This window comes from Pseudophryne corroboree, chromosome 10 (genome assembly GCF_028390025.1).
Source record: "Pseudophryne corroboree isolate aPseCor3 chromosome 10, aPseCor3.hap2, whole genome shotgun sequence".
NCBI lineage: Eukaryota > Metazoa > Chordata > Amphibia > Anura > Myobatrachidae > Pseudophryne > Pseudophryne corroboree.
In genome coordinates, this window is record NC_086453.1 from 300,192,500 (window position 1) to 300,217,338 (window position 24,839).

Consider the following 24,839-nt stretch of genomic DNA (forward strand, 5'->3'; position numbering starts at 1 on the left):
TGGGCGACGTGGTCTCGGATCAAGGTGTAAAACCAGACCCAAGGAAAATATCAGCCATAGTGAACATGGAACGTCCTAACAACAAAGACGACGTCAGAAGATTCCTAGGAATGATTACATACTTAGGAAAGTTTATTTCTCAACTCTCTGAATGAACAGCCTCTCTTAGATGGTTGTTGGACAAAGATAACGAGTGGATGTGGTCACATGAACAAGAAGAAAGTTGGCAAAACTTGAAACAGATCATTACAGAGCAACCAGTGCTAAAATTCTTTGATCCTGCGAAAAGAATAAGAATTTCAGCAGATGCTTCGCAATTTGGCCTAGGCTCAGTGCTGTTACAAGAACATGAGGATACATGGCAACCAGTAATCTATGCATCAAGAGCACTGACAAGTGCTGAAACAAGGTATGCTCAAATAGAAAAAGAACTTCTAGCGATCACATATGCATGTGAGCGATTTCATCAGTTTGTGTATGGTCAAACATTTACAGTGGAAACTGACCACAAGCCATTGGTAGCTATCATGACTAAATCATTACATGACTGTCCCATGAGAATTCAACGAATGCTTATCAGACTACAGAAATATGATGTACACTTGCTGTACTGTCCCGGCAAATACATGTACATTGCTGATACACTTTCTCGTGCTGTGGACAAAAGTGAAGGTTCCAAAAGTCTGATGGATGAAGAGATAGAAGCCTATGTTAATTTGATCGTAGCTTCTCTACCAGTGTCTCTTGCAAGACAAGAACAGATTAGGAAAGAAACTGAGACAGATGACACAATGAAAGTGTTGAAAGATATCATTCTGAAAGGTTGGCCAGCAGAAAAACATGCGTTCCCGCTGTCTATCCATGATTATTGGATGTACCGCAGTAACCTTACAGTTGTCGATGGTATTATTTACAAAGGCAATAGGTTTGTCATACCTGCACGACTAAGAAAAACTATGCTGTGCAAGATACATGAAGGCCACTTAGGAGAAGAAAAATGTAAGCGGAGAGCGCGTGAAGTTATGTATTGTCCAAGAATGAACCAAGACATAGCACAGACTACAGCTACATGTGAATTATGTCTTACGTATAGACCGAAACAACAAGTCGAGCCACTGAGTCCTCACGCAGTGCCAGAGAGACCGTACCAGAAAGTTGGCGCAGATTTGTTTGATTGTAATGGGAAAACGTACATTGTCGTGACTGATTATTACTCTAACTATCCTGAGGTGAAGACACTACATACAACTACTAGTAAAGCCGTAATCAATTGCATGAAGTCAATCTTTGCAAGGCATGGTGTTCCTATGGAAGTGTTCACTGACAATGGTCCTTAGTTTTCCAGTGCTGAATTTAGACAATTTGCTGATGAGTGGGAATTTGTCCATACTACGTCAAGTCCCCACTATCCACGCTCAAATGGGTTGGTGGAAAGTTCAGTAAAAACTGTAAAGAGTCTCATGAAAAAAGCTCAAGAAGGTAAAGAAGATTTCTACAAAAGTCTTTTAATCTACCGCAGTACACCTTTACAGAATGGACTTTCTCCTGCACAAATGCTGATGGGAAGGAGGATTAGAGAAAATCTCCCGATACATGATGAACTGCTTAATACACATAACTCAGCGTTGGTCAGACTGAGTAAGGAACGTCAACAGGCGAAACAGAAACAGTTCCATGACAGGCGAACAAAAAGCTTATCTGATCTAAAGTCGGGTGACCAAGTCCGTCTCAGAGATCACAAGAAAGGTATTTGGGTGCAGAAAGGTATTGTGCAAGCACAAGTAGCACCAAGATCTTATACTATATGTACAGAGCGTGGAACGGAAGTAAGAAGAAATCGGGTGGATTTAAGATCTCAACTTAACCATAATGAAGACAACATGACTGAAGAACACCCTTCATCTGACATGTATGATGATCCTGATAATGGTGAACAAACCACAATTCTAGAAAGGTCCAACATGGTCGATGAAACGCAGACTGTGTATGAAAGACCCAAAAGGGAAATACACAGACCTGAGAGACTCATTGAAACGTGTTAGATGATGTTCTTAATATGACGTTGTTAATTGTTGCATTGAAGCATACAGGGCTTATCTTTAAAGAAAAGAGGATGTGATGTTAGTGTATTAGAATGCTTAATATTTGTAGACACTCTCTTACTAAAATATGTAAGCCTGAATCTTCAGTGATGGTCCCTGGGACCAGGGGGATGCTGGGAAGTGGGTGGTCCAGTGTGCAGTGTGCGCTGGAGTAGGTGATGGAATAAACAGCACAGCAGTGAACTCACATGTCTCTGTGTCCTTATGACTGGATTTACAAACATATGAACAAAACAGACACTTCATGTTAATATATCCGATAGTGTAGCAAGAGCTGTAGTCTTTGAGACAGTCAGGACTGTTTTTAGCCGATTGGGCTCCCAGTGCGAGATTTAAAAATGCGCCCCCACCCCACTGACATAAAAAATGCGCCCCCCTCCCCCCCGCTCCCCATAGATAGAAAAAAGACAGGCGCGCATGCTTTCGGCAAGGGGCGTGACCTCGCAAAAATGGGTGTGACCTCGCAAATTGGGCGTGGTCTCGCCTGAAAAGACTACCTTACACCCCAAATTTTGACCCTGCACCAACAGATCACGGCCACCACAGGGAGAAAAAAAAAATTCCACCATATTAAGCCCCACACAGTAATGCCTCCGGCACCACATTATGCCACACACCGCAATGCCCTTGATACATTATGCCCTACAGTAAAGCTTGTAATTACTTTTAAATTACCTGCTCGTTGCCAAGGGTTTCACGTGCTGGTTGTCATGCTGGTTGCCAGGGGTTTCATGCTCTGGGATCCATGCTGGTTGCGGGATCCGGTCTCTAAGTCGACAGTAACTAGGTCGACAATGTCTAGGTCGACCACTATTGGTCGACAGTAACTAGGTCGACAGGGTGTCTAGGTTGACAGGGTCTTTTAGGTCGACATGTTCTAGGTCGACAGGTCAAAGGGTCGACATGAGTTTTTCACAATTTTTTTTCTTTTTTTGAACCTTTTCATACTTAACGATCCATGTGGACTACGATTGGAACGATAATCTGTGCCGAGCGAATCAGTAGCGGAGCGATGGCACCTTGCCCGAAGCATGCGAGGGGACGTGGTGCACTAATTGGGCTTCCCGGTCACTCTACGAAGAAAACGACACCAAAATAACATAAAAAACTCATGTCGACCTTTTGACCTGTCGACCTAGAACATGTCGACCTAGACACCCTATCGACCTAGTTACTGTCGACCTAGACATTGTCGACCTAGTTACTGTCGACCTTCCATACCACACCCGCTGGTTGCCAGGGGTTTCATGCTCTGGGATCCATGCTGGTTGCCAGGTGTTTCATGCTCTGGGACGGGTGTCATGATCGTTGCCGGGGCTGTGTAATGCCAGTTGCCAGGGCTGTGTAAATTACACAGCCCTGGCAACTGGCATTACACAGACCTGGCAACTAGCATTACACAGCCCTGGCAACTGGCATTACACAGACCTGGCAACTAGCATTACACAGCCCTGGCAACTGACATTACACAGTGTATTGTCAGTTGCCAGGGCTGTGTAATGCTAGTTGCCAGGGCTGTGTAGTGCTCTTTGGGGTGTTTACAGCGCCCGTCCGGCCACCCGCCAGTGTCTCCCTCCTCCTGCTCGCCCATTCGTCAGCCAGCCCACCCTTTGCTGTGTCCTGGCTCCTCCTCCACCCCAACATTAGTACATCGCAAACGCATCATTACGTGAAACTACGCCCCCCCAAGCGGATTAGTAATGAAGGGGAGCAGGGGGAGCACCAGGAGCCACCAAAAGAGCTGCGGCGGGTGCCCCGTGCAAAGGCCCGCCTCGCCCGCCTCAAGAAACGGCTCTGGAGATAGTCATGGACGTTCTTTATCCTTTTCTAAGTCCTCCACTGAGGTCAGTTACAATGTTGAAATCTGGGAGCTGCTGCCCATCATTGTGGACTCATTGAAGGGGGCCACATTCCCTCTTTTATCCTCAATGACCATAAGAACCTTTAGTAGTCAACGTGGCAAAATTCTCAGAAGTTACAGTGGGTACTGTTTTTAATTAATTTTAACCTCATTATAACATACCAGCCAGTATCCAGCAACATCAAGGTTGACACAGTCATCCAGAAGCTATCGCCCAATCTGCCATGTAGGGTGTTGCCAGTATACCACTAGGCTTGAAACTGTATATGGTCATCTCAATTACACTCATCAAGCGCCCAATGGCACTCAAAGGAAAGAGGTTCTATCCTCCTGGCTGAAAGATGGAGGTCCTGTATGTAATAGGGACACAACTCGTTATTGACAAGGCAACTCAACCAAGAATTCTGGTGGCCTGCTGTAAGAAAGGATACCAACGACTTCAAGCAATATTGCACTACCTGTGCATGCATCAACATACCACATAGCTGGCATACAGACATATAATACCTGTGGACTTGATCCTGTTGACCACTCTTAGGTGAACTTAACTTCACGCAAATGCTCTGCTTGCCAAATTCTTTAGCCTGCATTCTTTCAAGCCTAGGAGGTAACACACAGAGGCTTCTCCTCAGGGGGGGCACTACAAGGATGGGCCAAAATACCATCTAGCATCAACCCCCACAGCGGCACACCTTATTTTTATTTTTTTGAGTATTGTATTTTGATGGGGCATAGAATGGAAAAAGACGGGGGATTAGTGTTCAATACAATACTTTCCATGCACATTCTTTAAATGTTCACCTTTTTTTTCATTTAGTGGGTAACGACTAAGGCTTTCTACCGGGAAATCTGGCTGAGGAGTTTGAGAGATGAGCTGCTCTGTCCAATTTCCTTTATAGTTCATGTATGATTTTTCTATTCATGTAAATGCAAATGCATCCAGCGCATGCTCACAAGACAAAGACAGGGGCTTCAGGATGAGTCACTTCATGCTCCCAGTGAATTGTGAACTGCATATGCGCAAGTCTCCAGGAAAATGGGCGCCATGGCTTTTTCCCGGTGATTTTGTCTGCTCTGCAGCACCGGTGCGAGACTCCAGATAGGTGTGTATAATTCTATGGCTGCAGTTTGGACCCCCTGCACCCAGTATAGATATGACAATGCATGTGAGGCAGCACTGTTGTTCCCCGAGGCCATGGCACCAGCATTTGGTCTGCAGGATGTCTGGAAAAGCGCTCTGCGCTCTAAAGAACCATCTGGACACCCCCCCCGTTGCCACCGTAGAGTTGCTTTGGGGCACTCCAGGCGATTAGCTATGCTGATTTGTTGTGACATCACCACAATGTCACATGTTCAGGGACGGCACAGGGAAGAATATCACCCTGCTATGACTGTGATATCATATTGCACCCTACCTTTACTAAACCCTATGGACTGTGAACAAATTCTTTCCTCATGTGCCTTTCCTTTTCTTACTTACACTATCTTATACTCCATACTCCCTTTGATGGCACCTAACCCCGGGTTTTCTATACCTGTCCTATATTGTCTTGTACTGTAAGTGCTGTTTTCTTGTTTGCTCATTTGATTATGTACTGTGTAATGGATGTTGCGGATCCCTTGTGGCGCCATATAAATAAAGGATGATAATAATAATAATAATAATAATAATAACAACAAATGTACATTATGGCATCTAACATGCAGTTTATTGTGTAATGGCAGATACTGAAAAACAGGGACAATACCAGGACAAAATAAAAAGTAACAAATCATTAAAACCTTAAGCTGTCTGGAACAAAGGGACAGATATGACAGGTGTACTCATGTTGTTGTATTGTTCTGCTTTACCCCCGTTTGTCCAGCAGAGAGCGCCCCCCACAGCCCCTAGAGCATTATGCCGACGTCACCCCGCACCACACCGGAAATGTGCGCCGGCTTCCTCTCTGCCTCCTCCAACATGGCCGGTGTGCGGCTGGTGCTGGAGGGCAGAGTGAGTGCGGTCAGCTTTCTGCTCGGTGTGTCAGTCATCTCCCTGCCCTTCATCACCAGCAGCTGGCACACGGAGCCGGGGCAGAGCCTGCTGGGCACAGCGCAGGGCCGGATAGCTCTGGTCGTATTCGTGACCGTACTTAATGGTCTCCTGCTGCTCCTCTACCGGGCGCATCTCTATCAGGTACAGCGGGGGCCATAGTGACTTATGGAGGTACCGTCAGGAATGGGGGGGGGGCTATAGTGAGGTATGGGGCACCTTCGGCACTGCCTGGGATGGTTGCAGGGACTCACATGGGGGCACCTCCGGCACTGCCTGGAATGTGTACAGGGACACACGGGGCACCTCCGGCACTGCCTGGCATGTGTACAGGGACACACAGGGGGTCACCACCGTCACTGCCTGGCATGGGTGCAGGGACAAACACAGGGGGCACCTCCGTCACTGCCTGGCATGTGTACAGGGACACACAGGGGGTCACCACAGTCACTGCCTGGCATGTGTGCAGGGACACACAGGGGGTCACCACCGTCACTGCCTGGCATGGGTGCAGGGACAAACACGGGGCACCTCCGGCACTGCCTGGCATGTGTACAGGGACACACAGGGGGTCACTGCCCGGCATGGATGCAGGGACTCACAGGGGGGTACCTCCGTCACTGCCTGGCATGGGTGCAGGGACACACATGGGGGTACCCCCGGCACTGCCCGGCATGGATTCACAGGGGGCACCTACGGCACTGCCTGGCATGGGTGGAGGGAGACCCAGGGGGGCACCACCGTGACTGCCTGGAATGGGTGCAGGGACACACATGGGGGTACTCCCGGCACTGCTCAGGAAAGGTACAAGCACACGTGTGGATGCCTCCAGTGCTGCTCGAGATGAGTGTGGATGCACCTCTGGCATTGCCAGGGATGGTTGCAGTGACTTCACGTGTTGGCACCTCCAGCACTTACCGGGATGGGTGCACGGGCACACATGGGGGGCACCTCTGGCATTGCCCGGGATGGATGTGTGGGTGCTTCCAGCACTTCCCAGGATAGGTGTGCGAGTGCCTCTGGCTCTGCCCATGATTGGTGCAAGGACTTAAGTGAAGGCACCTTTGGCTCTGCCCGTGATGGGTGCAGGGCACCTCCGGCATTGCCAGAGGTAATAATCTGTTCAGTTAAGGCCGGGTATGGGGAACACTGATGGCTGGTGAGTAAAGCCTGTTTGCTGCTTATCGCAGTCTCATGAGAACGCAGCCTATCCGAACCCTCTGCACCTGTTTCAGTTTTGGTTTACTATTTAAAACAGCCGCTGAACATAAAATGAAACTTTGCTTCTATAAAACAGCTGCTACCCGTAAGTGTATTGTAACTGAAGACACATGAGAGAGTGATTATTGTCAGCTGCTTATAACCAACTATTGTAGGTAAGATCTGATCACAGAGAACACTCACTTGTGCTTGGCTAGATAGCAAAATAGATATACAGGTATTTGATTGTAAATTCTGTCAATATTTGTACAGTGCATATTTGTGAATATCATGTCTTATACTAGAACTAGTATCTTTAGTTTAACCTACTTTTCCCTTTAGAAGTTTCTATCATGAAATCCAGAAGCTGTGTTGCTCTTGGCCAGAGATGCACCTTATTGGTTGTGCGGTGCAGTGTTTTGGGATTGCACTGTTGCTTTGCTTCTTATGCATTCTCTGGTCAGGCTGCACCCTAGACTAGCAATGATTTCATGCCAGGTTGCCACCGCTGATGTTTTGGGTTGTATCCTATTGATCTCCTTTGGTGCACATCTTTACACTCTGCCGCTCAGTTCTAGTTTTGTCTTATCGGTTCTTGGACTGTGTGCCATGTGGTTCATTTATGCCCCAGGTCCAGTGTAAATACATAAAAGTAGAGCACAAGTTTGGTGCACTGTGTGAATGAGGTGCGTTGTAATTGTGTCTGGAGCTGCCCTTTCCCATTGCACATGACTGAGACAGGACAGCCATTCCTGATTATCATATAGGTAGAACTGGCAGATTGAACTTACCTTGCCGACCTCTGATTAGATGGTAGGGGAAGAACTGATGGGTGTGGGACTCATGGTCGACACCCATTAGGTCGACAGTGGGTAGGTCGACACTGGAAATAGGTCAACATGGCCATTAGGGTGACATGCACAAGGTCGACATGAGGTTTTTTTGTCGTTTTTCCGTCAAGTGACCGGAAACCCCAATTAGTGCACCGCGTCCCCTTGCATGGTTCGCGAGCTGCGGGCAAGGTGCCTCGTGACCGTTCCCAATCGTAGTCCACGTGGAAAGTATGAAAAAGTCCCCCCCCCCCCCCCCCCAAAAAAAAAAAAAAAATTGTGAAAAACTCATGTCAACCTTTTTTCATGTTGACCTAATGGCCGTGTCGACCTATTTGTAGTGTCGACCTACCCACTGTCGACAAATTGCTGTCGACCTGGAGTCCGGATACCAGAACTGACAGCCTGGGTCCCTATTCATACCATAGGAAACTCACCTGTGTCCTCTTGATGAATATTATCTATCCTTATGGAAGCGTTCTGTAACGGGTTGGTGGTGGCTTATCTTGCATTGGCCAGAATTATGTGTCAATTCTGCGTATACACTGCTATAGGTTGTTATCAAATTAGGCGTCACTTCTAGTATGAGGGGCACATTTAATATAGTGTCTTTATACATGTCTTGACTGACCACGTTGGGACTATCTGTTGTCCAGTTCTGGTCTCCAGTGCACAGTGACATTGATGCACATCTACTTCCCTAATAAAATGCTTAGACCAGTGGTTCCCAAACCTTTCTTAATCACGGCGCCCTAGAGTATCAGCATTGTTTTCACAGCACCCCTAGGCCAAAAGTGTCTTACTGAGAAATGTAGAAAAAAAAAATTAAATTACGTATATTGGGTTTATATGTTATCCTTATGTTCAATTGTGTGGTGAGGGACAAGATTTGCTTCTGTTGAACCATATGTTATGATTGGCAGCCACCAACACTGGTTTTGCCTATTATATTGACCATAAATAATTTTGAATTGGTCCTAGACCACCAATTCAGGGCACCCTTGCAGGTATGAGAACCACTGGCTTAGACACTTGTCATGAGAGTCTTGTCATTTTTTTTTTTTTTATTTCCTTTACAGTGGGGGTACAGGTATCAGAGGGTCCCTTACTGTCCGGGCTTGATGGCAGTTGTGGTTCTCCAAGTGCCAGCATGCATGGCAGGGTTGTTGGGACTTGTAGTCCCCTTGTAACAGACAATATTTTATTTTATTTTTACACAATCAACCTCACACCCACTGCCCAGAGGTGAAGGGGATAGCCCCAGGCTTCAGCTGGGCTGACTAGTTGGGGGAAGGCTAATGTTTTGTGCTGGTTACTGAAAATATGGGGGATCACCACATGTCCTTTGACCATTTTTCCAGGAACAGAACCGGCTTATAGGCCCGTTGCTGGATATACTTTTTTCCTAATTTTTAACCATTACAGTGTAACACACAGAAATCACACTGATCTGTGCAGGCTTATGCACAACACGCATCACACACGCAGGTCCGTTGATTTCTGCCTAATACGACTGTACTCCGCAAACACGAATGCATAGACCATTGAAAAACATGATTCAGTGAAATAAGATTCTTAGTAAATCTGTGTGTTTGAAAAAGAGATACTTGCATGTAAGCCTGCGATGCCCTGTGTTTAATCTCCCAAACGTGATTCTTAGTAGCTTTACCCCCTACAGCTCCGAATGTTAGCAGCAGCAGCGAGAGAAGCATGGTGCCTGATGGGGAGGCAGGTTAGCTTCAGCAAGAGGTTTAAGGGCTTTGAGCAATATCACTTAATAGGCTTTTAGAGGTCAGACTGCAGGGAACGGGCAGTAAAGCAGATTCCGTTGGGGGTGTGACTTAGAGGAAATGTTTCTGACAATGAAATGCTCTTCCTGAAACGTTTGTTAATTCTCAGTTGCACACATGTATTTGCCAATGCTCACTCATTACACAGGCTGAGATTGCAAAAGAAAGTAACGGATACCTCCCATGGGATTAGAGGAATACCTGGTGTAACTGTATGTAATTGTCCACTTGCACTTAACCTGTGTCTCTGTTTGTAGGTAGCCATCAGAGCGGCCCTGCTAGGCTTTGCCTTTGGTTGTGGTTTGCTGGTGAGCGGCAGTCAGTCCCCATGGAGGCACTTTGGATGGTGAGTAACCACAGGAAGACTAGCCCTATAATACAGATTAAAAGGAGCAGACTATTGTTGTAAAACAAGCATGCAATATTCGGCACATCTACAAGGGCTGTTGTATTTATTTTCCATGGAACCAATTATTACACTGCTGGAATGCCTGCTGAATTTGTCTCCCCTCATTTGCATACTTGAGTCACTGGCATTACAGACTAGATAAGTGAAATATATAATAAGGCGGGCATAGTCGTTTTATTGGGTCAGAAGATGGGAAGTTTGCCCTCGGACTGTATTCCTTGTGACAACAAACAGTGACCTTCCCAGGTCTTTTTTTTTTTTACTCCCATTGCTGAGTTGTAAGAGCGCAACTCGTCTTCCTGTATACACGGAGGGCAAGCTCCGATTCGCCTATATACAGGTTACATTACCCTATGTGATGATGCTAGTTCCTAGGGAGCATACCTAAGACAGGCATTGCAGAGACATTATACACCTGCCACATCCCCTGTACACAATGCTATACACCTGTGCAATCCCCTGTACACATAATACTATGAACCTGCCTCATCCCCTGTACACATAACACAATGCACCTGTCCCATCCCCTGTACACATAACACAATGCACCTGTCCCATCCCCTGTACACATACCACAAAGCACCTGTCCCATCCCCTGTACACACAACACAATGCACCTGCCCCATCCCCTGTACACAATGCTATACACCTGTGCAGTCCCCTGTACACATAATACTATGAACCTGCCTCATCCCCTGTACACACAACATTATACACCTGCCCTATCCCCTGTACACATAATACAATGCACCTGATCCCATCCCCTGTACACAATGCTATACACCTGTGCAGTCCCCTGTACACATAACACTATACACCTGTGCAGTCCCCTGTACACATAACACTATACACCTATCCCATCCCCTGTACACATAACACTATACACCTATCCCGTCCCCTGTACACACAACACTATACACCTATCCCGTCCCCTGTACACACAACACTATACACCTATCCCGTCCCCTGTACACACAACACTATACACCTATCCCGTCCCCTGTACACACAACACTATACACCTATCCCGTCCCCTGTACACACAACACTATACACCTATCCCGTCCCCTGTACACACAACACTATACACCTATCCCGTCCCCTGTACACACAACACTATACACCTATCCCGTCCCCTGTACACACAACACTATACACCTATCCCGTCCCCTGTACACACAACACTATACACCTATCCCGTCCCCTGTACACACAACACTATACACCTATCCCGTCCCCTGTACACACAACACTATACACCTATCCCGTCCCCTGTACACACAACACTATACACCTATCCCGTCCCCTGTACACACAACACTATACACCTATCCCGTCCCCTGTACACACAACACTATACACCTATCCCGTCCCCTGTACACACAACACTATACACCTATCCCGTCCCCTGTACACACAACACTATACACCTATCCCGTCCCCTGTACACACAACACTATACACCTATCCCGTCCCCTGTACACACAACACTATACACCTATCCCGTCCCCTGTACACACAACACTATACACCTATCCCGTCCCCTGTACACACAACACTATACACCTATCCCGTCCCCTGTACACACAACACTATACACCTATCCCGTCCCCTGTACACACAACACTATACACCTATCCCGTCCCCTGTACACACAACACTATACACCTATCCCGTCCCCTGTACACACAACACTATACACCTATCCCGTCCCCTGTACACACAACACTATACACCTATCCCGTCCCCTGTACACACAACACTATACACCTATCCCGTCCCCTGTACACACAACACTATACACCTATCCCGTCCCCTGTACACACAACACTATACACCTATCCCGTCCCCTGTACACACAACACTATACACCTATCCCGTCCCCTGTACACACAACACTATACACCTATCCCGTCCCCTGTACACACAACACTATACACCTATCCCGTCCCCTGTACACACAACACTATACACCTATCCCGTCCCCTGTACACACAACACTATACACCTATCCCGTCCCCTGTACACACAACACTATACACCTATCCCGTCCCCTGTACACACAACACTATACACCTATCCCGTCCCCTGTACACACAACACTATACACCTATCCCGTCCCCTGTACACACAACACTATACACCTATCCCGTCCCCTGTACACACAACACTATACACCTATCCCGTCCCCTGTACACACAACACTATACACCTATCCCGTCCCCTGTACACACAACACTATACACCTATCCCGTCCCCTGTACACACAACACTATACACCTATCCCGTCCCCTGTACACACAACACTATACACCTATCCCGTCCCCTGTACACACAACACTATACACCTATCCCGTCCCCTGTACACACAACACTATACACCTATCCCGTCCCCTGTACACACAACACTATACACCTATCCCGTCCCCTGTACACACAACACTATACACCTATCCCGTCCCCTGTACACACAACACTATACACCTATCCCGTCCCCTGTACACGCAACACTATACACCTATCCCGTCCCCTGTACACGCAACGCTGTGCACCTATCCCGTCCCCTGTGCACGCAACGCTGTGCACCTATCCCGTCCCCTGTGCACGCAACGCTGTGCACCTATCCCGTCCCCTGTGCACGCAACGCTGTGCACCTATCCCGTCCCCTGTGCACGCAACGCTGTGCACCTGATCCCGTCCCCTGTGCACGCAACGCTGTGCACCTGATCCCGTCCCCTGTGCACGCAACGCTGTGCACCTGATCCCGTCCCCTGTGCACGCAACGCTGTGCACCTGATCCCGTCCCCTGTGCACGCAACGCTGTGCACCTGATCCCGTCCCCTGTGCACGCAACGCTGTGCACCTGATCCCGTCCCCTGTGCACGCAACGCTGTGCACCTGATCCCGCCCCCTGTGCACGCGCAACGCTGTGCACCTGATCCCGCCCCCTGTGCACGCGCAACGCTGTGCACCTGATCCCGCCCCCTGTGCACGCGCAACGCTGTGCACCTGATCCCGCCCCCTGTGCACGCGCAACGCTGTGCACCTGATCCCGCCCCCTGTGCACGCGCAACGCTGTGCACCTGATCCCGCCCCCTGTGCACGCGCAACGCTGTGCACCTGATCCCGCCCCCTGTGCACGCGCAACGCTGTGCACCTGATCCCGCCCCCTGTGCACGCGCAACGCTGTGCACCTGATCCCGCCCCCTGTGCACGCGCAACGCTGTGCACCTGATCCCGCCCCCTGTGCACGCGCAACGCTGTGCACCTGATCCCGCCCCCTGTGCACGCGCAACGCTGTGCACCTGATCCCGCCCCCTGTGCACGCGCAACGCTGTGCACCTGATCCCGCCCCCTGTGCACGCGCAACGCTGTGCACCTGATCCCGCCCCCTGTGCACGCGCAACGCTGTGCACCTGATCCCATCCTCCGTGGATAGTATACTATACACCTGCATATAACTTCATACACCTGCAACACCCCCTGTGTATATTACACTATACATCTGCTCCCCCCCCCCCCCCTCGCATATGCAGTGGAAGTTAAGCATAGGTGGCTCCGCACCCCCTCCCACAGAGCGTCCCGCTGTGTGCGCCCACATTACCATAGTTATGGCCCTGGGCATAATGGCCGGCCCATCAAAATCTGGTCGCCATAGCGACCTGGTCCTGGAATTAGTCGAACCCTGCTCTGTATACATAGTCATCTAAAGAGAAGTGTACAGTGAATATTCCTGGAAACACATGGGGTGATTGTGACAAGCATAGGGGGCAGAAAGTACAGGAAACTTGTCTTTTGTCTAAATTAGCATTCTTTCATTATAAACTTAATATTTAATGTATAGTATATTGTAGAATATGGAGCTAATTTACTAGTTACTGCTTCATCCACTTTTATAGTATTGTTCTATAGGACTGTTTTTTTTTTTGTTCCTGTTTTGTATATAGTAGGACTTTTTTTAAACTGGTGTCACGATAAAATTTGTTTTTGTCACTGTCGACCAATTGGATGTCTCCTTTCATTTTTTAAGCTGTACTAGATAATTGACAGCATCTTATTGGTTACTAAGCACATAATGACTCCTCTTCCACCTTTTAATATGTTATGTACTGTAACAAGCCTGAATATAGCACTTTAGTTGTCGCTGGTTTCTTAATTGCAATAAAGATGAGACATTATCTCTTCCTTCCTAGGTACATGTGTTCCCTCTCGTTTTTCCACTACTCTGAGTATTTAGTTACTGCGCTGAACAATCCTAGAAGCTTATCCCTAGATTCCTTCCTGCTGAACCACAGCCTGGAATACACACTGGCGGCCATCTCCTCCTGGGTGGAATTCACCATAGAGAAAACCATTTACCCAGGTTTGTATCTGGCAGGAAAACATTCATTGTTGACACCTGGCCCATATGATACATCCATGTAACTATTTAATCCCTGTAACTGGCACACACAGTTTTATTCTGAATACTGAGCAGTTGCTAGGACATCGTAGCCTGTGCGGCAGCAACATTAGAACAGGGCGTCCTGTAAACCTGGGTGGGGCTGCCCTAATTGCCCACTGTAGAAGTGTTGGTGTTGAGACTATAGTGCACAAGTTTGTGCATTTCTGTGCCAAGGGGACAACACTGACTACTTTGGAAATGGCCAATACTGTCTCGCTACTCATTAATTTTCAATTGGGGTTGGTACTGTGTTTACAGTTGCCCTTGTTTTGCAGATATGAAGCAGATAACTTGGCTGAGTGTTATTGGATTGATAATGGTTTTCTTCGGGGAGTCTCTGAGGAAATCCGCAATGCTCACAGCCGGCTCCAACTTCAACCACATTGTTCAGAATGAGAAATCGGAAACGCACACGCTAGTGACCTCTGGTGTCTACTCTTGGTTCCGACACCCATCGTACGTTGGCTGGTTCTACTGGAGCATTGGCACCCAGGTAATATCCCATAGGCGTGTTGTGTGGCGTGCAGCTAAATGTGTGTCTGTATACAGGAAGCTGGGGAAAATATAGCAAAATACCAAACCCTCTATACAGAAACCATCATGGAATAAAAGCTCTCCTATTGCGACCTAGGTAACTTTTTCAAAAGTTTTATTTAAAATTTCTAGTTCATTTTATTTGAAAACAAAATTTTCCTGATGGTTCCCATTACAGAACAACCAAAACAAGAGTAACAATTGCCGTATCCGGTAACGAATATAAGGAAGGGAGACTGTAAGGGGTAAGGAAGGACTTGACCTCATCAGTAGCGGTGATTAGCATCTGAGCAGGTAACTTGGCAGTGTTGCCACAGAGCTATGGGAATACAGCTGCTCAGCCTCTTCCCTAGATGCAACCGAGTGTTTAATATACTCTAGCGTATTGGAATATAGATCTTGCCTAATGTATTCAGCCACCCATCTGTGAAGTGAGGCTGTGTCCATCGCGGGAATGTCCAGGGAGAGTTGGGTACCATATTCTGGCAATTACCACTCTGATGGCCACAATACTGGCAGCGGAATCCCGGCTGTCAAAATCCCAACAAAGTTTGGCGAGTATTCTAACCGTAACCCATCCACCAGCCTAACCCTAATAATCCCCCTAGTGCCTAACCCTATTACCATCTGGATTCCACAGCCGGTATTGTGACTGCCAGGATCCTGGCTACATCCCTCCCTCCTTAGTAGTTATAGGTTGTATAAAGCTGCCGGACATTTTTCAGGCATTGGATGGCAGAGCTCCTCGCATGTGTCCAATGGGTGTGGTGTATTAGGTAGATTAGATTTAGGTTGACAGTGTTTAGGTCGACCACTAGTGGTCGACATGCTTTCTAGGTCAACAGGAACTCTAGGTTGACATGTACTAGGTCGACATGAGAAAAGGTTGACGTGAGTTTTTTACTTTTTTTGGTGTTTTCTCCGTACAGTGACCGGGAACCCCAATTAGTGCACCGTGTCCCCTCGCATGGCTCGCGAGCTTCGGGCAAGGTGCCTCACTGCGCTCGGTACAGGTTACCGTTCCCAATTATAGTCCACGTGGAGCGTAAAGTATGAAAAAGGTCCAAAAAAAAAAAATGTGAAAAACTCATGTTGACCTTTTGGCATGTCGACCTACTTACTGTCTGCCAATAGTGGTCGACCTAGACAGTGTCGACCTACTTACTGTCGACCTAAAGACCTGATCCCGTGTCCGATGTGGTGAAGAACAGAATGCGGATGTGTAGGGATATCCTCAGGATGCACTCTAATCTAATTAGTGCAAGTCTTGGGCATAGATCAAGTGTCTCTTGCATGAGTGTAGAAATGGCGCAGCGAGGAGGAGCAGATAATGGGACAGTCCTGTCCGGTGAGCGTCCGGTACCTTCCCGGTAGCACCATCTCCAACAGAGCTTGGATGATGGATACATTTGGTGAGGAAAGTTAAGACTAAGGGCCTAATTCTGCATGGATTGCAAAAACAAAATCTCTAATGGGCAAAACCATGTGCAGTGCAGGTGGGGCAGATATAACATGTGCAGAGAGAGTTAGATTTGGGTGGAGTGTGTTCAAACTGAAATCTAAATTGCAGTGTAAAAATAAAGCAGCCAGTATTTACCCTGCACAGAAACAATATAACCCACCCAAATCTAACTCTCTCTGCACATGTTATATCTGCCCCACCTGCACTGCACATGGTTTTGCCTATTAGAGAATGATTTTGCTTTTGCAGTCCATGCTGAGTTAGGCCCGAAGTAACATACATGGTTCTCGGGATGGTTTTGTGCATTTAGAAATGTCTCTTAGGGCTTCATAGATTTGAGACTGGGAGGCCGGCAACATTGCAGTAGCATTTAGACGTCCTTAGGAACACGTCCGTATGGAACCAAGAAGTTTGTATATTGTTGGTCTTCATTTGGTCTTCATTGGTCTTCATTTTCATGCTTGATAGAGATTGTTGAATCCTTAAGGGGGGTACTCACGAAGAGATCGCTGCTTAAAATCTAAGCAATCTGACTAAATTGCTTAGATTTTAAGCAGTGATCTCTCCGTGTACCCCTCACGGTGATAGCGATGCGCAGCCCCGCGCATCGCTATCGCTGGTGCTAGATTGGCCTGCATGCAGGCCAATCTAGCGGGTTGCTCACTTCACCCGCTGGGTGAAATGAGCGTCTTCCCCCGCACGCTCAGCACACATCGCGCTGTGCTGAGCGGTTCGCTCAGCACACATCTCTCCCCACATCTGCCAGTGAGTACTGGCCTTTAGGTATTTGGTGTGAGATTTAGATAAGCCATTCACATTTTATGTTTGAAGTAAAAGGTGGCAGTGCCAGCTGCCCTAATCTTCCCCCAGCCAGAATCCTGGAACATTTATCCTTTCTCTTGGTACTCTGCTGGCTGTGTTTGGTCCACCCATTATCCCACCTTTAGAAAGGTTAATGCTTCCATGCTTCTGTAGACTGCAATTTCCCCCACAGGAGTAATTGCCCTGGTAGTCACATAGCTATGCATGGGGTCTGTGATTTACTGCAGCTGACAATATACCGGGATTATTGTCCGAACATATTGATTAATATATGGCTTTAAGAGGCTTCTACATGTAATCACATTATCCGCATATAAATCCATTTGCAATGTGCAGGCCATATTATGAGTTCTCTCTGTGATGTAGTTACCTGCAGGACATAGGTAGGAAAAGGGGCCGCCCCTGCTTTTGTAATGGAAAAATGGTTTCACTGAGAATGTAGATCACTTGCTGTGCACGTAGGGCACTTTTTCTCCTGGCGCAGAAGTGTATTTGGTATAAGTTTTGTATGATGATAAATGTTTACAAAAATGGCAGCTTTTTATCCTTCTATCAATCCAGGTCAACTCCCCAATCCATTTCTATGTTGTTGCTTCCTGCTCAGACACACACTTCTGGTGTAGATTGTACCGCCCTATGTGTAGGCTTACTACATCCAGACCCCATCAAAGCCCCAAATGCCTTCTGTATACAGGAACTAATAGTTACTTCATTGGAGAATGTCCCAACACTGCAACATACTGGGCACAAGGACTCGGTTTGGTTACAGAACACATGGGCACATACTGTAGCCTGGCTGATGTTTGTAGATCTCTACATGGGGAGGGGTCCTGGGGTGCACACCGGTAATGAGAGGTGCCACCCTGTGGAGACCTTTCACTAGTACTGCATACAAAGACAAGGTTACAGGTGCACAATTCAAACACTACCAATTCATTAATAATAATCATTGCAATAAAATTTAGCATTTTGAGCGAGGTTCTTCGCATAGTTATGGCCATAACGAACGGCTTGCCCACCGCGTCCAGGTGATCTCAGTCGGGCAAGTCCCTAACATTTTGGGGGGTACAAATCTAGGGTGCGAACCTGTTTTATCTGCTAGGAAGGTAATCACCCCCCCTCCCTGTAGTTATTCTTTTAACGGTTATCCTGGCAAAATCATGAAAGCGATGAAGATTGATCCCCTAATGATGGATGGCCTCCTCTGTTAGCAGGGCACATTGCAGTTTATTTGTTCAGGTGGTATTCTGGGCGAATAGAGGTAAAATTACTTACTGAATCGTTAACTGTATTCATTTTTTAGACACTGCTTAACCCCGTACCCTTTACCCTGCACTTCTGTTGGGGAGAGTATGTTAGCACAATGAAGTGTAATGTGCATAACCTACAGTTTTCATTACACTTGCAGCATGTTGTTGCTTTATTGTATTCTTGTTGTCTGTTGAGTACACAGTTACACACCATGTATATGACTTGTTTAAGCTGCTCTGCATTCACTCAGAATTCAACATGAACAGCTCTGTTCTGTCTGTACCCTGTTTTGTATTGGAAATAAATGATTTGTTTTAAAGTGAAATCCCCCTTTTTAAAAAAAAAAAAAAAAAGAAGAAGCTGTTTCAACATCCTATGGGGAGTAAAGTCAGTTGGGTGTCCCCCCCCCCCCCCCCCCCCCCCCTATCTAATAGACAGGAAAAAACTGTATCCAGTCTCTAGGTCGACAGGGTCTCTAGGTCGACATGTTCTAGGTCAAAAGGTCAACATGAGTTTTTCACAATTTTTTTTTCTTTATTTTTAATTTTTTCATACTTAACGATCCATGCGGACTACGATTGAAAATAGTAACCTGTGCCAAGCGCAGCGAGGCACCTTGCCTGAAGCTCGCGAGCCATGCAAGGGGACACGATGTACTAATTGGGGTTCCCCGTCACTGTACGGAGAAAACGACACCAAAAAAACATTAAAAACTTATGTCGACCTTTGACCTGTCGACCTAGTTACTGACGACCAATAGTGGTCGACCTTGTTACTGTTGACCTTCCATACCACACCCGAAAAAACAGACACCCAACTGACTTTTCAAACAATTGAATTCCACCCTACATAATTCATAGATCATTTTGATAGTGGCCCTGTAAACATCCAAATTTTGCATTTGCCAGTTGCCTTTACAAAAAAGTTAATTTCTCTTTGGCTTTTCATTTATGCCAGTTACCCAGAATGTTCTCTTGTTTCCCCAGGTTTTGCTCTGTAACCCAGTCTGCTTAGTTGGTTACACTCTGGCCTCCTGGAGATTCTTCCGTGAGCGGGTCGAGGAGGAGGAATTCTCACTGATCCACTTCTTTGGAGAGCAGTACGTGGATTATAAAAGGAATGTTTGCACGGGTTTGCCGTTTATAAGTGGAGTTAAGATGGAGCCGTAACCTGGTAACGCCGCACGAAACACATTTCCTGTACCGGGGATGTAGAATACACATCTGACCAAGGCGACCAGCACATGTCGCCTGTACCGCTGCCCTTCGAAGAATAACTAGATGACCGTTTTCAATTTGTCCTTTAAATTAGGATTATTGATTGAAGGGCTATGAAGAGTCAAAAACACCGGCCCCGAATAGACAAAGTATCAAGTATCTTTTGCACATCGATCTTAATAGTCCCAGTGGCTCTTTCAGTAGCCCCGGCTTACATAATTGTACAGGGTGGGGATATGATGTCATCCGGTACCTCGCACAGGTGACGCATTCAACTTATTTTCTACAGAACTTTTTTCTACATTTAATGAACATCTAATCCACGTGGATAATGCATAGTCCTGGTTCTAGGTCATTTGTATGCATGAATGTTCTAAAAACACAAGAATCATGCAGTGTTACGCCGATGTATTGGTAAACTGCAAAACTAGGGCACACAGCGCTTCTATGTTATTTTCGCGTCATTTTGAGATTTATCGGTAAACCGATGTGTGAGGTTCTCCGTGACGGACATTGCACTTGAAACTGGATGCTCTTACATTATGGTGGCACTAGGATCTCTCTAAAGAACAGGCCTCCCATTATTTTATGATTATTATTTTAATCCATCAATCTGGTTTGAGTTCTTTAATAAGAAAATGATCAGTGTATCCTGGTATTAAGGAGACATTTTATTACATATCTCCTAAAGGGAGAGAATCGCTGCTTTGAAAATGCAGAATATAATGACGCATAATTCAAAATAGATCATGGAGATTCGTTCAGCCTGTAGGTGTCACTGTTGCTATAAGGGCGGTTAGCGGATGGTGATCTACTGTATGTACAGTAAATACCACAGGGACCCCTGCACAGCATAAGGAAGTACTGCACTCAAAAATCATGTCAACTGGATGAAAGATTTTACAAAATAATTGAAATTAAAGATTTGATTTGACAAGAAAGCTTCTGGAATCCCAGCAGACCGCATTTAAAGTGAATCCATTGCCTCGCACAGCTGGAGGCAGCCACTTAGCGGAGAATGCTCTCTAGTCGTTCCTATCTCTGTGGCATCACAGGTTCCTATTGAATTAATAAGCTGCATTCTTGTTACCATTACTTCAGCCCACGGAATGGTTGTCCCCACGGAGTTAACCCATTTTGTTGTTACCATCTTTAAGAAGAATATATGGAAAAATTGATCAGTGACAAGAAAATGCTAAACTGTAACACACAGTAGATATGTATTTGTCGGGGGACTGGGGACTGAGCATGTTACTGATACTTGTATAGAGAGGATTTAATTATATTTTTGTTACCTCTTAACATGAAACTGTGGTCTTTAAAGGTAGTTACAATGTGTATCTGGTATTGCAATATGTCTACTGTATTTCTGATGTAGGGGGAGGTGTTGTGATCGCCGGTCACATAACTACATCCCTATTATATGTATAACCAATGGTGCTTGGCGTTAGGTGTGTTGGCTGTGATGGAGTGGAGGCATGGGCCTGGTGTTTGGACTCTTATTACTTACAGCGGGTCGCCTAGTGTACTTGCACAGTCTGTGTCAGCTCACTCCTTTGGTCAGGAAGATAGGGACCCAGCAAGGCATTGCAAGCAGTGATGAGCATGAGCCATGCAGATGAGAAAGAATACACCTATACGCCCTTAGAATATCATTATGCACAAATATGACTATCCTCTCCCCTACATTTACCGAGGCAGAGCGCTGCTTTCTCACTCCAACAGGCTGTCTGTACTCTCCGTCTCCACTGGATGTAAGTAGCAGCGGTATAGTGCAGGACAGAGATGAGCGTTCATAGAATAGAAGTATCAGTAGCTCTTTGTATACTTAATCTGGAAATGTTCAGTCGTTCTCGTGCACTTTAAAAGCAAGAATTTGACCCTGTGGCCTGACTTTAGCAAACATGTTGCCGACACGCATCAGAGGCTACGTGTGGGCTAAGCAATATTCGGGAGGATGCAACTTATTAGGTTGCTAGGAACCAGCACCATTGTAGAGATACTGGGTTCTAGGGAACTTAAAGGCTGCCTTTGCTTGTTGCTGCCTCATCTCTTCGTGCAGCGGTGTACTTGGGAATCTACCCCCTAGAGGAGAGCACCATCCTACTCTTCATCCACGCTGGCTGCTGTCTTCTCAGCCACACTACACGTTCTGCTATCACAGCTATTTCATATTGCACAGCGCTGCCAGTGCAGGAGTGTAGTTTCTGTTGTGCGCTCCGCTGCAGATTTTCCTAAAGAAACATAAATGGGTGAAACTTTAAGCATTTCCCTCTGAGGAAGCAGGAGGGATAATGACTAATGCTATCAGGTTACGCACCTGTGTATGATTATAGCAGTCCCTGACCATGGTCTTTTCATTGGGTTCCCCAGTTGAGAAACACTAGTGTGGACTGTCCTGTCTCCCGTGGTCGGCAACGACATACACTGCTTGGAGGTTACAGTGAGTCAATGTAATTGTACACGGTGGCGGAGTAGAGATGTGCCATGCTCCTTATGTAATGCTTATGTGTGCCCTAAGTGATGGTTGGGTAATCACTGTGACACCGCCAGAGAGCTCTGTGCACTTTGCTGTACCACTATGTATGCATGAGAATTACTAACAGCACTTTCATGGTTTGAGGTCCGGCTGGTGGTCTAGAGGGGTGTCCACAGGAAATCCTACCGCTAACAACACCGGGTAAGCAGCTGCCGAGCATTAGTTGAGATTTCAGACAACTTTGGTTGTTGTCCATCGGTGTAATGGTCAAAGTGGCTTAATAAGTCAAAGTACATATGGCTGAGCTGGAGATGCTCATGGATGTTACTGTATATCCCCTCAACCCCAGGTATCCCTGCATCATTCTTCTGCAGCTGACCAGAGAACTGTGATTTTGCCTCTGCTGACACCTGTTGTTGGTAATTGGATGGATGCCGTGTTGGCGTTGAAGACATTTGATCCCAATAGATATGACAGGAGTATCTGTAGAAACATCCTTCACATTGCCGGCCCCTAGAGATCAGACTCCACCTTTCTGCTAACTAGCGGAGCAATGTTTACTACTCCATAGTATGGGAGGTCATTATTAGTGTTGTCCATTTTTATTACCGCCACACATGCATTGTTAGACAACCGTGTCTGGTTAGTGTTTTACCACTAAAGTATTTACACCCCTAGGACTGACGAATGTTTACAAATAATTATCTTCCTGTTTAGAAAATGTTAGCTAAAAATTTGGGGTGGGAAAACGGGCAACTGGAACATAAGCTGGCTCTTACATTGTTTCACACGTCTAGTTCTACAGACTAGGTTTTGTGTTGAGTCATGTTTTCCGTATAAAACCCTCCCTTTGGAGGATCAGCTGGCGAGGCCGGACTTCCTCAGAATCCAGAGACTTAAAACTGACGAGGACCTCTGCTGGGGCAAGCAGCTGTGCGCATTGGTGGAGGAAGCAAAGCACAATGACCAGGGTAATATAGCGTAGACAGGCAATATAGTCCTAACCATTAATTATGTATAAGGGTATTGAGACCAAAGATTGATTCAAGCATTACATGTTAACAATATTTAGTATGTATTACATATAGGATCCTCCTGTCTATTGTGGTTTTTTTATTTATTTTTTTACTCCAGATTAATTATTGCTAACTAGTCAAAGTTGAACGAAGCTGTAACGACAGCCAAATAGGATACCACCGAATCACTGCTGTAATTGCTGTCGGGGAAAAAAAAAATCTTTTTACATGTGTGTTTGACAGGTACTTATCTGCCTGTGCTTTTCCTGCAGACAATCAAATGTCAAAATCCATTGAATTTATTATTTTATAAATAAAACTTGATTACATTTATTATTGGTGGGAGACAGAAGAGTTATCCATTTTCCTAAATAAAATGACACAATGAAACAATGAGAGTTCTGTGAAACGTGTTTATTACAAGTACTGTATTTTCAAGCATCGAAGTAGTCGCCTGTCTCTGATTTTCAAAGGGTTTAATAATGTTTATTTTATGTTTTACTTAACATTCTTGTCTACGCCCTGCAAGTGTAAATAACACATTATGCCGACATTACAATAAAGAACTATATTGCTGTACACTTGTATATAAACCATGTAATGGTTTTTATTATTTTTAAGTTGTTGGATTTGGGTCTGAGCGCACTCTGTTTTCTTACTTTCCCTTACTGTCTTAAAGTGGGACCGAATAAGATTAACTGTAGCCAATCAGATCATGGAACTGCTCACAGCATCACCTAGTGTACTCCTCATGTGGGAGGCAGTGGCCACTAATTTTATTGGGTCTGTAAGGGCAGGGCTGCGTATGACCAGGACGGCGACATGATGTGAGGAAGGGAATGGAGGCAGCAAGAAGTCAGACGGAGATTTATATAGTGGAAGGAGCAGGGTCACCCGGCAGCACAGAGTATATCAGGAGATGAGTGATGTGTTACTGAGGACAGGGCTGTATGTGACCGGGGCAGTGACATGGTGTGAGGTGGGGACTTGAGACAGCAGGAAGTCACAGACTACACATTAATAGAGGAAGCTGCAGGGTCCCAACAGCACAGGATAGAGATGTTGGGCTCCTGTCGCACTTACAGAAAGGCTGCTTTGTCAAACTTGCATCTATAGGGAATATGTTTATACATCTGTCCCTTGATTGGTGAGAAGAGTCATACATCTGTCCCTTGATTGGTGAGGACACCACTGCTGCAATGTGATTTGGGTAAGTAAATAATTTTCTCTAACGTCCTAGTGGATGTTGGGGACTCCGTAAGGACCATGGGGAATAGACTGGCTCCGCAGGAGACATGGGCACTTTAAGAAATAATAAAGATTCTGGTGTGCTCTGGCTCCTCCCTCTATGTCCCTCCTCCAGACCTCAGTTTGAATCTGTGCCCGGACG

General features: G+C 46.3%; 1 protein-coding gene across 1 annotated transcript; it reads left to right on the forward strand.

Moving 5' to 3' along the window:
* Positions 1–5,885: 5,885 nt before the first annotated feature.
* Positions 5,886–24,028, forward strand: ICMT (isoprenylcysteine carboxyl methyltransferase). The gene is made up of 5 exons (XM_063943426.1): positions 5,886–6,139; positions 10,073–10,161; positions 14,418–14,587; positions 14,944–15,161; positions 19,724–24,028. Exons 1-5 carry the CDS (start codon positions 5,891–5,893, stop codon positions 19,904–19,906), a joined length of 909 nt encoding a protein of 302 aa, XP_063799496.1. The 5' UTR covers positions 5,886–5,890; the 3' UTR covers positions 19,907–24,028.
* The last annotated feature ends 811 nt before the right edge of the window (positions 24,029–24,839 follow it).

What these genes read in the sequence shown, in the direction of transcription:
- ICMT (XM_063943426.1), top strand. Translation starts at nt 5,891, where the DNA reads ATGTGCGCCGGCTTCCTCTCTGCCTCCTCCAACATGGCCGGTGTGCGG. An exon ending in AGAGAAAACCATTTACCCAG is followed by an intron (nt 14,588 to 14,943) that starts GTTTGTATCTGG and finishes CTTGTTTTGCAG; the next exon opens with ATATGAAGCAGATAACTTGG. An exon ending in ACTGGAGCATTGGCACCCAG is followed by an intron (nt 15,162 to 19,723) that starts GTAATATCCCAT and finishes TTGTTTCCCCAG; the next exon opens with GTTTTGCTCTGTAACCCAGT.